The sequence below is a fragment of the Echinops telfairi genome, unplaced genomic scaffold (assembly GCF_000313985.2).
Source record: "Echinops telfairi isolate 266 unplaced genomic scaffold, ASM31398v2 ScPeMD7_7409;HRSCAF=8447, whole genome shotgun sequence".
In the NCBI taxonomy this organism is placed as follows: domain Eukaryota; kingdom Metazoa; phylum Chordata; class Mammalia; order Afrosoricida; family Tenrecidae; genus Echinops; species Echinops telfairi.
The window spans coordinates 509,401-524,252 of record NW_022111309.1 but is presented as its reverse complement, the minus strand read 5'-3'; the positions used below and the strand labels follow the sequence as shown (position 1 = coordinate 524,252).

At 42.2% G+C, this 14,852-nt stretch overlaps 1 protein-coding gene across 1 annotated transcript in view; it reads right to left on the bottom strand.

Annotated features, from left to right (window-relative positions):
* ADAMTS17 (ADAM metallopeptidase with thrombospondin type 1 motif 17) overlaps positions 1–14,852 on the bottom strand; it is a 432,408-nt gene that overhangs the window by 326,884 nt on the left and 90,672 nt on the right. The window contains exon 7 of the mRNA XM_045296468.1: positions 3,243–3,286. Within this exon, the coding sequence (XP_045152403.1) occupies positions 3,243–3,286 (44 nt within the window). The remainder of the gene's footprint in view (positions 1–3,242; positions 3,287–14,852) is intronic.

The following is a 14,852-nucleotide window of genomic DNA, read 5'->3' as shown; positions in this document are numbered from 1 at the left end:
AAAGATCTCTTCACATTAGCACCCACAGGTTGCCTTCATGTAAATCAGTTTCTATTTTGTGCAATCAAAACAATTACAAAAACAAACTGGATGTTGGAATGGCAAGGTTTTAGAGATGGAAGCCAGATAACATGGTTGGTCATGCTTAGGAGAGAGGAGGGAGGGCGCATGTGACTGCAAATGAACAACAGGCGTTTACCTCTTGGGGGTGACCGGCAGCTCTCCATCTTGGTTGTGGTTGTAGTGCTGGTGGTGGTGGTTAGACAAATCTACACATGGAAAACATGTCGTAGGACTGACAGCATACAAAAAAATGAGTGCTTGAGTCAGAGTTGAGGTCTAGTTACCTGTATTATGGCAATCAGTTTCTTGTTTTCAATAAATGCATTGTAGTTAAGTGAGCTGTTACCAGCAGGGGAAGCTTAGTGATAGGTATAAGATCTCTCTGTATTGTTTTAGCAACGTTTTATACTTTTATAATTCTTTCTTTTGAGGGGTAAACATAGATCATTAAATTGGATTGCTCTCAGACTTCTAGAACTCCTGTTCTCAAGTGTTTCTGCCCATCAAGTCACCCCTTTGTTCTTACATGTAAATTGTGACGTGTTAAAATAAATCAATCTATAGCAATAAACCACCATATAAAAGTTTAAGAAAGAAAAAATGTTAAATTCTCTGTAAAAATGGACAATCATTGGTGTTGTGGATTGAATTGTATCCTGTCAAACTATGTGTTGAAATCCTAACCCCTGTATCTACAAACATGTTCATGTTTGGAAATAGAGATTTTACCTTGTTATATTAATGAGGTTATATCAGTGTCTAGTTGATCAAAAACCTAGTCACTTCTGAGTTATTAAAAGAGCAAAATAGACACAGAGACATACACAGTGGAAGAAAGACATCAGGGAATGCCAAGAAATTCCTAGACCCACCGACAAGGAATGACCTCCCACTAGAACCAAGCCCTGAATTCAAACTTTTAGCCTCTGAAATTATGAGAAAATTAACTCCTGTTCTTTAAGACAGGTACTGTGTGCTATGGCAGCACTTCATAACTGAGACTACTGAGGTCCTGGAAAGAGCTTGCAATAGAAAGGCAGGATGTCAGGCTAGTTTAGCACTGAGCTAACTAGCTGTCACGTAAATATGATTACATCTAGTCCCAGCCATGAAAGCTTTCCAGACTGCCTTAGGAAATGAGACATACACACCAGGAGGTCACATAAGGACACGGATGTTTTTCGGCTGTAGATGGGTAAGTGTCAAATGAATGGAAGGCCAATTTGTTTTAGAAGAGGAAATGATGCTTGATTAGAATTACCTCACCTACTCTTCAAGGGGAAGAAAATTACACAGTATGTAATCTTGTGATACTATGTTGCTTTGTACACTGTTCTGATGCTGGAAGCCATGCCACCAGTATTTCAAATGCCATCAGAGTCACACATGGTGGATGGGTTTTCATCAGAGCTTCCAGACTAAGACAGACGAGGCAGAAAGGCCTGGAGTTCTGCTTTAGAAATTTAGCCTGGTTCAAAGCAGAATACTGTCTGATACAGTGCTGGAAGATGAGCTCCTTGGGTTAGAAGGCATGCAAAGCATAGCGGTGGCAACATTGAAATCAAGCAAACCAACCATAATGAAATGGTGCAGGGTTAGCAATATTTCACTGTTACACATGGGTCGTCATGAGTCGGAGCCAAAGTGATGGCAACTAACAGGAATATAAGCATGAAAGGAAACCGTGTGATGAGATTCATGTTGTTCAAAATCATCAGAGTCCCTTCCTCTGTGTTCTTTCATTCATCTTTTCATTTGTTAATCAATAAACGACAGTCACTGAGCCCCTCACAGTCACTGAAGAAGACAAAAAGCTGAGCTCTGTGTAACACCATTTTTCCGGGGGAGATAGCAAGCAAGTGCAAGATGATAGAGCAATGTCGCTGTGCACAGGGAGCAGGAGGGTCATGGAGCAGAGGCTGCCTCACAGATAGGAATCTGGTAGCTGTCAATTGAGGAGTAGTCACTTCTAAGAACAGGTTTGTCGATGGGTAGAGATTGAAACAAATCTTTTACAGTTTTAGCCAGATGACTTATCCATATGCCAACTACCTTCTATGGAAGCACATTTTCCATTGCATCTGTTTAGAAATGCCATTATTCTTAAGAGAACCTCAAAATTATAAAGCACAAGCTGATTGATTGGTTCACATTTTCATATCTAGTTCTCAAGTTTTAGATGATTAATTATACTACATAAAAAGTTGATTTGTAAACTCTAAAGTGTGTGATAAGTGTTAATTATCTTTATTGTGGATTGTAATGGGCATTAGAAGCCTCTTGTCCAAAGTGACCATTTTACAGATCAAGAAACCTAAAGTCAACCAGCTTGTTTGGGCAAAGACTTGGTGTCACTGCTGGCTAGGATTCCATGAGAAGGCTTTAAATTTATACCAGTGTTCCTTACGATTCTAAGCACATTAGATTAAGAGTTTCGATTTTGGCAATGCAATACTTAGACTCTTGGTAAATTAGAGATTGTGATATTGCACAGAAAATTAGAAGTTCTCTTAGTGTTTCCTCTTTTAAACCAAAATCGCCATCTGTATGCCCCAAACAAAAGCAGAATCCAAAGGTCAGATATAAGTGGAGAAAGAAAACTGACAAGTGATGGGAAAATGGATGAAAGGAAGCGAGTGGAGTGGAGGTAGGAAGAGAAGGGAGCTTTTCTCAGTTGTACATGTCAGTCTCACCGCTGTTGATCTACAACTAGGCTAGTGGCCAGGGTGAGAGTAGACCAGTGTTAAAGTGCACCACCATGCTCACCTCTGAGGGCACTTGAGAAAGATCATCAGCACACAGGAGAATAAACCAAAACCTTTCTGTCACAAAACAACGATGGTATTGCTCAACTTGCTTCCCCTCCTGCCTTTGGCACCCAAAAGTTCAAACGCCGTGAGCCCCAGACTCCTTGAAGCATGCTGGTGGTTCCTTGTACCCTGGCTTTGATTTTTCCACATCTTCTTTATTAACCTCTTGTCTAGGTGCATTCTGCTGTAAACAACCGCAAAACTTTTGGAACCAAAAATGGAAGATAAAGTCCAGGAATAGATTTATACAAAAAGAGACTATAGAAATGACAGAGCTTGTTTGATCATGCTCCGGCAAGCGACAAACAGTCTCCAGATTATCACAGAGCATACCAACCCTTTAGGTTACAATTCCAACTCCCAACTTACCCACAGTGTCACACGGCTCATCTTTATGAACACAGAAATCAGTCCTAAAAATTAATAAAAAAGGACAAAGTCAGGTTCATGCAGTACCCCCAAGAATGTGAGAAGAAAACACTATTTATTCATTCTGATTAGTTACCACATCCAAAGCAATGCCACCACTGGAGTTATCACTGGTTGTACAAAAAACAATTAATAGTGTTTATCAAGAGTAGCCCACATTCCCAATGATAAGCACAGGTACACCACAGAAGACTCCTTGCATAGTTTCATGGAGGCATATGTAACTTTCAGGTGTTATAAGGACTCCTCCAAACAGCTGAAAAGATTCTGGAAGATGTATGCCAAACCCTCTTTCCTGGAAGAATGACCAGTCAATAAATATCACTGTATAGCAGTGGCTTCCCCAAGCTACCCCAATTAGTTCTAGACTGTGTGCTCTCTATATAAGAGGGAAATGAAAATATCACATCAAAATTATATTCTTGAAGCCTCACAGGTTCCCTCGGGAATGTGGCTGTGGACAAGTGACCCTTGAGCCTGGTACAGCCCTAGCTTGGCAGGTGACAAAGGCTCACCCTGACCTCTGCTCTCCCATATGTAAAATGAGGAGTCTCAACCCATCAGGCTAATTTCTACCATGAGGTACTGCCCTTCCTGGCACTGGATGAGGAAAAGACATGGCCTGGTCTCAAGTATGCTCCTCAAAAAGCCTTGTCTGTGTCCAACATTTCATGTGACCCACAGGTGGTCTGTTAGAATACACCCAAGTGCACAGATATAAGAAGTGTTTTTTTTTAAATAATTAAAAAATAATAATTTTATTGGGGGCTCGTACAACTCTTATCACAATCCATACATATAATCCATTGTGTCAAGCACATTTGTACATTTGTTGCCATCATCATTCTCAAAACCTTTGCTTCCTGATTTATTTAGCCCTTGTTATCAGCTCATTTTTCCCCTCCCTCCCTGCTCCCCCCTCCCTCATGAACCCTTGATAATATATAAATTTTTTTTTACTTCCCCTGGCTGCAAACCTTTATTTTCATTTTTTTCCTGTCATTTTTTTAAATCATTTTATTAGGGGCTCATACAACTCTTATCACAATCCATACATACATCAATTGTGTAAAGTGCATTTGTACATTCATTGCCCTAATCATTCTCAAAACATTTCCTCTCCACTTAAGCCCCCGGCTTAGGTCCTCATTTTTCCCCTCCCTCCCCGCTCCCCCCTCCCCCCTGAGCCCTTGATAATTTATAAATTGTTATTTTATCATATCTTGCCCTGTCCGACGTCTCTTTTCACCCACTTTTCAGTTGTCCATCCCCCAGGGAGGAGGTCACATATAGTTCCTTGTAATCGGTTCCCTCCTTCCTACCCACTCTCACTCTACTCTCCCAGTATCGCCATTCACACCATGTCATTTTATTTTTTTTAAAAAACTGCTGGAAAGGTAGAGCTAGACATTCACGGTTGTCACGGAACAAAGCTGTGAACCTAAGTGGCAGATCACAGCTCTGGCCACACCAGTCTATTTTGGTGGGGTGTACACATCCCCCTCTCTGACACTCAGAAAGGCCCCACTCGCGGTCATTCAATATCCTGAATCCCCCCTCTTCCCATCACCAAAAACCACTCTCGGGGAAAGATTTGCCCTGAAATCTTCCTGGCGGTAATGACTAAGAAGGCAGTGTACTATTCTGCTGATGTCCTCTCGTGGAGTGAACTTTCCCTCTCCTTCCAGACAAATCCACAGCAGACACTGTTGGGTTCTGTCAATAAGCTGTAACCCACCTCTAACACACCTCAGCACTAAGTGAACTTCTACAAAATGGAGCACACCTGGACATTTTCAGTTCTGCATTGCTTCAGGCCCACCTGAGAGCTGTTGAAAATAGATTTCAGAGGCCCATTCAAATCCTCAGATACCAAATAGGTAGGCTTAAAAAGTTCCACTGGGTTCTGATATACAGAATTTCAGATTCCAGCCCCTGGTCTCAGACCAAAGAAGTGCTACCAGGTATTCCAGCGAAAGAGTCGGCAAGCAGTGTGAGGCGGTGGCAGCTCTGAAGATGGCTGCACAGAACTGACCAGAAGCACTCAGGATCAATCTTGTCAGCAACATGTGTGGATTTGTTTCTTTGAGCGTTCTCATAACAAATGTATACATTTTGCTTAATCTATTTTGAAATGATTTTAACAAAGAAAGCAAGCTGTCAAGACTCCAAGATGTGTCATAATTTCATTCCACAAACAAAGGAACATCCTAGAAGTGGTGAGGGAATGCCAACAGGGAGCTGACTGAGGGAAACCATGACTGGGTTTCTCTGTGAAGGACTCCTGTTTAAGACAATCAACAGGCAGCACAGGGTGACAGGAAGAAGTACAGACAGAGAGGAAACCAGACCAATAAAATAAGGGACATAAGTATCCACACTCTTCTGATATTTATCTAGCCTCAACCCAATACAAATATTCCTTTTCTGACATGCTTCCTATGGGAACATTTCCCTCCCTCCTGCCCTCTTTTCTTCTCTTTCTCCTCTCCTTTTTCTCTCTCCTCTCTCCATTCTCCTTCTCCTTCTTTCTCCTTTCCCTCCTCCTGTATCTGTGTTTTCCTCTCTTTCTCTGTCACACACACACCACCACCACCACCACCACCCTTCATTCGCACATTGATAAGAAGGCCAGGGTGGCTCAAGACCTTGGCCCAGAACTTCCCAGTCACACAACAGTGTTTGCTGAAAGCTTCATTCTGGGGCGTCAGTAAGTTAAGAGGGGAAAGGGGACCACGGCACTAAGGCAAGGTTGCTGTGAGTCAGAAGCAACTCAATGGCAATGAGTTTAGTTTTGGAATTTGGCCCTCATTCTAGGTGGTTTCTTTGAGATAAGCAATGCAGTTGGCTGATGGACACAGGTGCTACATTTTTACCTCTCCCACACCACATCCTCCCTAAAAGGCATCCCTCATTGCTTCTCCTGAGGAAGAAAGGAAACATGGGGTCCACTCATGGAGAGCCAAACTTTATCAGAGGCCCGTTCTAAAAAGTCCATTCTAAATATGAGTCTTCTTTCTGTCTCAATCAGTGCTTTCACCAAGAGCAAGAGAAAAGTAAGCCACCTGTCTGTCAAAGCTCCTTCATTCTAAGGAATCCTGCTTTGTTCTAGAAAAATGCAGAGCCACACACCTTGTATGTCGTCTCACTGCCAACTCACACCGAACTTACAAAGCAGGGCAGACAGGCTTCACTTCAAAAAGAGAAACGCAGAGGGTTTCAGCTCTGCTCCTCCCTCTGTCCACTGGCATCACTGCTCACTCCTCAAGAAAGGAAGGGCAGCCTCTGGACATGCACAATCCCACAGCACTCCATGCCCAGAAGGTCTCCCATGGGCTTACTGTGCTGCTATTGCCACGGGGGCAAAGCAGGTTACAAACTGGACACCCACACACAAAGTCAGCAGTGTTCGCCCATCAGATGCTCCACAGGAGAAAGACAAAGCTTTCTACTTCCGTAAAAAAGTTACAGTCTTGGAAACCCACAAGGGCAGCTCTACTCAATCCTATAGGGTCACCATGAGTCAAAGTAAACTCGATGGCAGTAAAATTCGTTTAGTTTGCTTTGGTAGTCACGTTGAAATCCTTAATAACATCTGAACATTGGGCCTCTCATTTTCATTTTGCACAGGCCCTAACAAATGAGGTAGCCAGTCCGAGCATCGTCTACTGCCTTGCATGCAATGTGTTAATTACCACTGAGTTGGCTCCAGTTCATGTAAACCTTATGTCAACAGAACAGAACAATGCAGTCTTGAACCACCTTCATAATCATTGCAATGCTTGAGCCACTGTTGCTACTGTGTAGTGTCAATACACAAGACAGGGTCTCATCTTCCAGCACTCTCCTGGACAATATTGTAAGATGTGGAGGTTTTATTGGCTAATTTCCAAAAGTGGTCTGCCAGGCCTTTCTTCCTAATCTACCTTAGTCTAGATGCGCTCTGCTGAAACCTATCTAACATCGGTGACGCTGCTAGTATTCAAAATACTGCTGGGACACCTTCCGGCATCAGAGTCAGAAGCCCCCAACTAGCTCCTGAAAACACCCGCTTGTCAGTACATGATTATCCAGCCAGTGTGATCCAAGAATTACAAATAATAAAATCTACATTTGGAGGAATGAACAGGCTTAGAGCCTACATCCTGAATACCTGGTTTGTAGGAGGCTATGTATGACAGTGGAAGCCCAAAATCCATTTGCAGAACCCCTACATAGATTAAGCCTCTGTAAATACCCTCTGACCATAGTAGAAGGATGGGAACAGTTTGGGTATCACACAGAGAGCACTATAAAATTGAGTATGGCTCATGTAGTTAGATTCAAATGTAGCACCTTATCACCTGATCTGTCTTTTGACCCAATTTAAAGTTGGTTTAGTTTTTAATATTTTTGTTTGCTTTTTTATTGAGGTTTTTCTCTGTTTTGTTTTGTTGTTTTTCTCTCTCTTTCTCTCTTCTTACTGCTAGTGTTTTGTATGGTTTTCTGTGTGTGAAATCCAGGATCGGTAAATCTATGGAGACAATAACTGGATCAAGAATTACCTAGTAGCATAACAGGGGAGGTTGTGGGGAAATGAGAACCAAGAAAGAAAATGTTCTGAAATTGATTGTGGTGAGAGTTGTACAACTCTTCTTGATATGACTGAACTATTAAATTATGTATGTGACTATATGCCGATAAAACTAAGAAAAGCAGTAAGGGAAAGACATGATTATCCAGACCTTGAAAATTGCAGCTTTTAGCCAGTAATTACTAGACAATGCTTATCAGCCAATTAAGTTTCCTACCTGAATGCCAATGCTGGTTCCCACTTGTGTTACAGGAGGGCTTCAATATCTGGGAGGACATGGTGAAGGCACCTCTCATTTATCCTCCTCTCAGAAGGTGAGAGGAATCATGAGTGTAGATGTCTATCTGGCAGGGTCAGCATGAAACAGAGAAACAAAAACGGGGCAGCAGGCAAGAAAGCCATTGCAAGATGGCCGGGCCATCAAAGCATACAAGCTGCAGCTGAAGAAACACGGCTTTCCTCCCGGTCATAGAAACCCTGCCCCAGCACAACCTCCAGCACCTGCACCTCAAACACGCCTGTTTTACTCTCCTGAGGCTGCTGCACAAAGGATTACAGACAGCATGGTTTATAAAAACAGAGACAGACTGTCTTACAGTTCTGGCAGCAGGAAGTCCAAAATCAGGATACCGCTCTGCTTTCTGCAGGAGCCTCGGAGGGAGGCTCTGATCCAGGCCTCTCCCCAGCTTCGGCTGGCTCTTCGTAATCCTTGGTCCTGCTTCACTTGCACCTGCATCTGATTAGCCCCCATCACATCGCCAGCCTTCTTGTCTGACTCAGTCTCTGAGTCTGCTCTCTTCTAAGACAGCCCGGGGGGAAGCACCACTACAAGCTGAAAGGCTGGCAGTTTGAATCCAGCCAGAGTCACCTCGCAGGACAGGCCTGAAGCTACACCTCCAAAAATGCACAGCATCGAACACCCTCCAGAACATGCATGGGGTTGGCATGAGTAGAAAGAGGCAAAGTAGAAACTATCAACAAGTGGGTATGAAGTGACACCACAGTGTGGTTGGAATTTGCATTTCCCTAATGACTAATACAGTTGACCATCTTTTTATACGACACCACTCAGTATTAGGATCAATCCTGCTAGACAGGACATCATGGGAAGTGGTAACATGTTCAAAGACGCTATTTTAAAAAAAGGTCACACTCACAAGTGCATATTTTGTGGGGGAAAGAAGGGGCAGGAAATGCAATTAAATCTATAGCAATGCTAACCCGCCAGGACCCTTCCCAAAGTGCTGGGGTTAGAGAAGAACTTTGGATGCCAATGTTTGCTGAGTGGCACATGATCTGCTATGAGGAGTGGAAAGAAAAGGAGAAGCAAGCCTAATCCACAGCCTCCTTTGCTAAGGGTGCAAAAGGACTAGTGCAGAGGGTGTGTGGGCACATTTGTTGTATCTGGGGGAAAAATGCTATTTATTCACAAACCAAAACCATTTAAAAGTTGTGGGGGGTTTTTTTTTACCCCAGTGAACAGAAACAGACAGAAAAAAGAAAAAAGGGAAGTTCCTATAGGTTATTGATATTTTCAATAAGAACATACATATGCTAAAACTTTCAGAACGGCAGCGTTGGAAATTTCGCTGCATATTCCAAGTCAGGGCCACTGAGTCGGTCCTGACCCCAGGAACTCTGGAGGGTGAGACAGAACGTACCGCCCTGCGGGCTTCTGAGTTTGCACCTTGCTAAAGGTGCCTAGTTGTACCTAGTTCTCCCTTGGAACAGCTGGCGATTTTGAACTGCCGGCCTTGCCATCAGCAGCCAGGACACCTTTTATTTCCAAAGATGATGTTATTTACTTAGCGGACATCCCTAGGAAAGGCCTTCGGCCCTAACCCAATCACTATCTGCAAAAGGAGTCATAATTCATTCAGGTAGTCCCCAATTTACCACAAGATTCCTTCCATTCTTACAACTCCATTGTAAGTTAGTGCCAACATACATACAATCCCTCTTTTTCTTTCAGTTTATTGCTTTCCATTATCAGTACCTTCATAAATGCAGTCTTCTTTTTTTATTTTTTAAATCATTTTATTAGGGGCTCATACAACTCTGATCACCACCCAAACATCAATTGTGTAAAGCACATTTGTACATTCATTGCCCTCATCATTCTCAAAACACTTGCTCTCCTCTCCAATGCAGTCTTCTTTTAGACCATTTTATTTGAACATAATCCACATATAACACAATTAAACAGTTCACTCAAAACAAGAAGCATTCTATAATCATAACGCAATCAGTATTAGAACACTTTCTTCTTTCTTGTACGCATTGTCATTAATTCCCCATTTCTCCCCAATTTGCCCTGACATACCCCATAAGAAATCATTAATACAATTACTGTCTCTATATATTCACCCAGCCTGGATTTCATAAATGAAAAAACACAAAAAGGCTAGCAATAATAAGAGAAAAACTTCAATTTAGAAGAAAGCAGAAAATATGAAAAACTAGAACAACTTAAAATGGGTCAAAGGGGAGATTTTTTTTTAATGTTTTTAATCATTTTATTGGGAGCTCTTACAGATACCATTACATTCATAGTTTAATCACATCAAACAGTATTGTACAATTGCTACCACAGTCAGTTTTGAAACATTTTCTTTCTTCTTGAACTCCTTGAAGCCAGTTCCCCTGTATTCCCTCCCTCTCCCACCAGACTCCCCAGGAGCCCCTGTTTTCCCCACTATAATAATTTCCCCCCATATCTTACACAATCCGATATATCCATTCACATACAATTCTGCTGTTCTATCCCACTGTCTAGGGCTATACAGTCATCGATGCTGTCAGCTCCCTAGTCAGCACCCCTCTCCCCTTCCCATGCCCTCAGGGATCCATTATTCCCTTTACTGTTTCTGAAGGGCTATCTATCGTGGCTTTCATGTATCGAAAGATTTTAAATATACAGATGAAGACACACAAATCTAACATGATTAATGAGGTAAAACAAATAAAAACTATAATAGTCAGGGGAAGAAATATTAGAGAACTAGAGGATAGTTACTTGGTTCATCGGTGTTATACTGCACCCTGGATCTATCACCCATTCTGTGTGGCCCTTCTGAGAGGGACTGTACAAGGATCTTATAGGTGGGTGTTGGGTCTCCACTACACCATGCCCATTTGGTTGCTTGTTTTTGAACTTCTGATACCTCTTCCCATTGACACCTCATGATCATACAGGTGGTATGCTTCTTCTATATGGGCTGTGTTGCTTCCCTGCTAGGTGGCTGCTTGTTTAACTACAAGCCTTTAACAAGCCAAATGCTAGATGTTTTAAAAGCTAGGCACCATCAGCTTTCTTCACATTTGTTTATGCACACATTTTGCCTTCAGCGATCATATCAGGAAGGTGAGTATGATACAATGCCACATTATTATAACAAACTTCTTATGCTGAGGTAAGATTTAAGTAGAGGCCCAAAGGCCATCTTCTTCCCTGTTGCATCCGCATATATATACATATATAAACAAGTACACCTATATTTATATATTTACATATATAAATACTTATACAACTACTATTTTTTTCTTCTTCTTTGTCTTTTTTTCTTCCTGCCGCACTATCATGTTTACCCATCATTCATCTCTCAGTACTTCTTCTCAGATGCAACTCAATTGATCAAACACGACCAGAAAAGGTACACTAAAATTGAGGTTTTAATAAGGTATTAAATTTTAACCTAACTATACCTGCCATTGCACTCTGAATTATAGCAAGGCTATTCACATCCCTGGTCTACGGTCAGAGAGGATTCACTGGTGGCTTAATATACATGTATATCCCCTTCACGTTTTTGTAAACTGAAACAACTTTTAAATGAATCAAAAGGAGATCAAATATGATACTACTTTTTAACCTAACTATACCTATTATAATCTCCCCCATAATGCTCCCTGTCTGATATAACAAGGCTATTCACATTGCTAAAGTATGGTCAAAGGGGATTTACCAGAGGCTTAATCTATGTGTGGACGCTGCAAATGGATTTGGGGCTTCCCTGTCATTGATAGCCATCTGCAAACCAGGTGTCCACAACTTTAGCTCTGATATCATTTCTTCAGGTTTGAATTATATTATTTACAATCCTTGTGTGGTAGTTACATAATTTCATGTCAACTTAAAGGTATATAAAAGCGTAGGGGTGGTAACCAATCTGTCAATCAGTTCACAGCCTGATGATGCCTCCTTGTGGGCATGGCCTTCTTATAAGGAGGACCCTGGGAACTGCCCCCTCTCTCACTGGGTAGCCGCTCTGAGACCTGCCAGGCTCTTGTGATACTTCTGCCACCACTGGCTCCACATGACTTTGCACCCATCAGCCTGTGATATTATTGCATTCTGCAACATGGCATGTGGCTATGTAAGTCTGAAGAGGGACTAATGGACTAGTGTCAGACTTATGGACTTAAGCTGGACTGGAATGGAATGTTTTCTCAATATATGGTTACTTCTTGATTTAAAGCTTTGTCTTACACATACAGGAGTGTCACTGGATTTGTTTCTCTAACACATCTTGTATCACACAGGGTGGTGCCTTTCTTCCTGATAAACATAAGTGACCTCACTTAGATGGTTTCTTGTTTGAAGATAAGCCTTTAAGATCCCACATGCTATTATTTCTGAAAGCCGGGCACCATCTGGTTTCTTCACCACACTTTGAAACAGCACCCATTTCTTCAGTGATCTCTTCATGAGGGCCATGCCATAAGAACTACTATTTTTAGTTTAGGGCTAGTATTAAGTGAGAGCCCCAAATCCATCCATATAGATATGATTCATATATGTCTCTGGTTCACCTTAGAGACATCATTGTCATTTTATGTTAGAGAATATTCGCAGTCATCTCCCTGAGGCATAAGGTATTGATAGTGTCAGTAATTTAGCCAATGGCATAGAATTTAAAACACAGTTTAGAAAAGGAGATTATACAAGTATAGGGTAGGTATAAACGGCAGTACATGAATTATTGACTTGTATAGATGAAACCCTTAAGTGACTGGACACTATTTACACAAATAATGAAGGCTGGCGATAAGGCACAACCTTCACTGGCAGTGGCAGAACCAGGCCTCCCACATTAATGCATATATTAATAAAGCATTAAAATAGTATGCATGTGATAGTGTTGGGCCACCATTCCCTGGGCATCCTTAAGGCATGAGACCCAAGCGAAGGTCCAATGACCACCCATCCTATAGCCTTGGTATAGCAGTCATCTGCTTCTTCTCACACTATAAAGCTTCAGGGTTAAGTGCAAGGGGTTAGAGGTGAGTTTGAGGGAAAGCCCAGTTCACTTAGTGGAGTTTCCACATGGAGTCCTTGTGTGGACTATGACGGATATTGTATCCCTCAAAGAAAAGGCCTTAAGTCCCAGTAGTCTCTATCACATGGACTAGGTTGCCAAGGTGTGGGTAGAAACTAGGTCAAAAGTGTCTAATTACGACCATAGAACCAGGCATATTTCCCCCTTGGGTTCTATAGATCCGGACTTTATTGGTTTTCGGGGGATAGACACAGAATATGAAAACTTAAGCGATATATATGGTATAAAAATGTAATCTGACATTGAAGAAGCATTTTGCCAGCTGTATTCATAACTCCTTTATTGGAAGATTCTGAAGCAATGGGGATTATCCTTGGGAATGGCGATGACATTGCTATTCAGAAAATCTGTGAGAGTTTTCTGTAGGATTCTTTTCTTTTTCCTTTCTCCCTTCATAAAGCCCACATGGAAGAAGCACACCAGCCTATCCAACCACGAGGTGTTGAAGGGATCAGGTATAAGGCATCATCAGAACCAAAAATCTTACCATAGTGAATGATGTGGGGAGTGCGGAGTGGAGATCCAAAGCCCATTAGTAGGCCACTGGAGATTCCCTTGCAGGGGGGTCTCGGGGAGGAGATGAGCCAGTCAGGGTGCGATGTAACAATGACGAGAAATACAACTTTCCTCTAGTTCCTAAATGTTTCCTCCCCGCTCCCACTACCATGACTCGAATTCGATCTTGCAAGTCTGGCTAGACCAGAGGATGTACACTGGTACAGATAGGAACTGAAAATACAGGGAATCCAGGGCGGATGAGCCCTACAGGACCAGTGGTGTGAGTGACGAAACAGGGAGGGTAAAGGGAGAATGGGTAGGAAAGAGGGAACCGATTACAAGGAACTATATGTGACCTCCTCCCTGGGGGACAGATGACCGAAAAGTGGGTGAAGGGAGACGTTGGACAGGGCAAGATATGACAAAATACCAATTTATAAACTATCAAGGGCTCAAGAGGGAGAGGGGAGCGGGGAGGGAGGGGGAAAATGAGGACCTAATGTTGGGGGTTTAAGTGGAGAGGAAATGTTTTGAGAATGATGTACAAATGCGCTTTACACAATTGATGTGTGTATGGATTGCGATAACAGTTGTATGAGCCCCTAATAAAATGTTTAAAAAAAAATTCCCTTCATCACATCTTACTGCTTCCCCAAACTGTCTATCAATTTAGCAAAGCTATCCACATTGGGGTCCATGCTTTTAAGCAACTGAAACCCCTGGTGTTGTTTTGAAAACAACAACTTCAGCTACTCAGTTCACTATAAAAAGAGTTTTGACAACTTCTTTCCTTCCTCTTCCTCATTCTTTCTTTTTTCAGCATTTCTTTTCTCTTCAAAACCCATTAAAAGAAAAGTAAACCTAACCTGATCTGTCAGTTCTCCAGCTTTATGACCAATGTGCAATATCAAGATCTAAAGTTAGCATTTGTGTTAGGCTACGGTGTCTAGAGAAACAAATCCAGGGACACTTTAGAAGTAATGATATCAAGAAAGTACCCCAGCCCAGTCTAACTCAAGTTCCTAAGTCTGGTGGTAGTCCTTAAGTCCCTCTTCAGACGCTTGTCGCCATACGCCTGTGGGTGCATAGTCGCATGCGTCCAAAGTCCATGGAGACATAGCAGGGTGTCAGCAGCTCTAA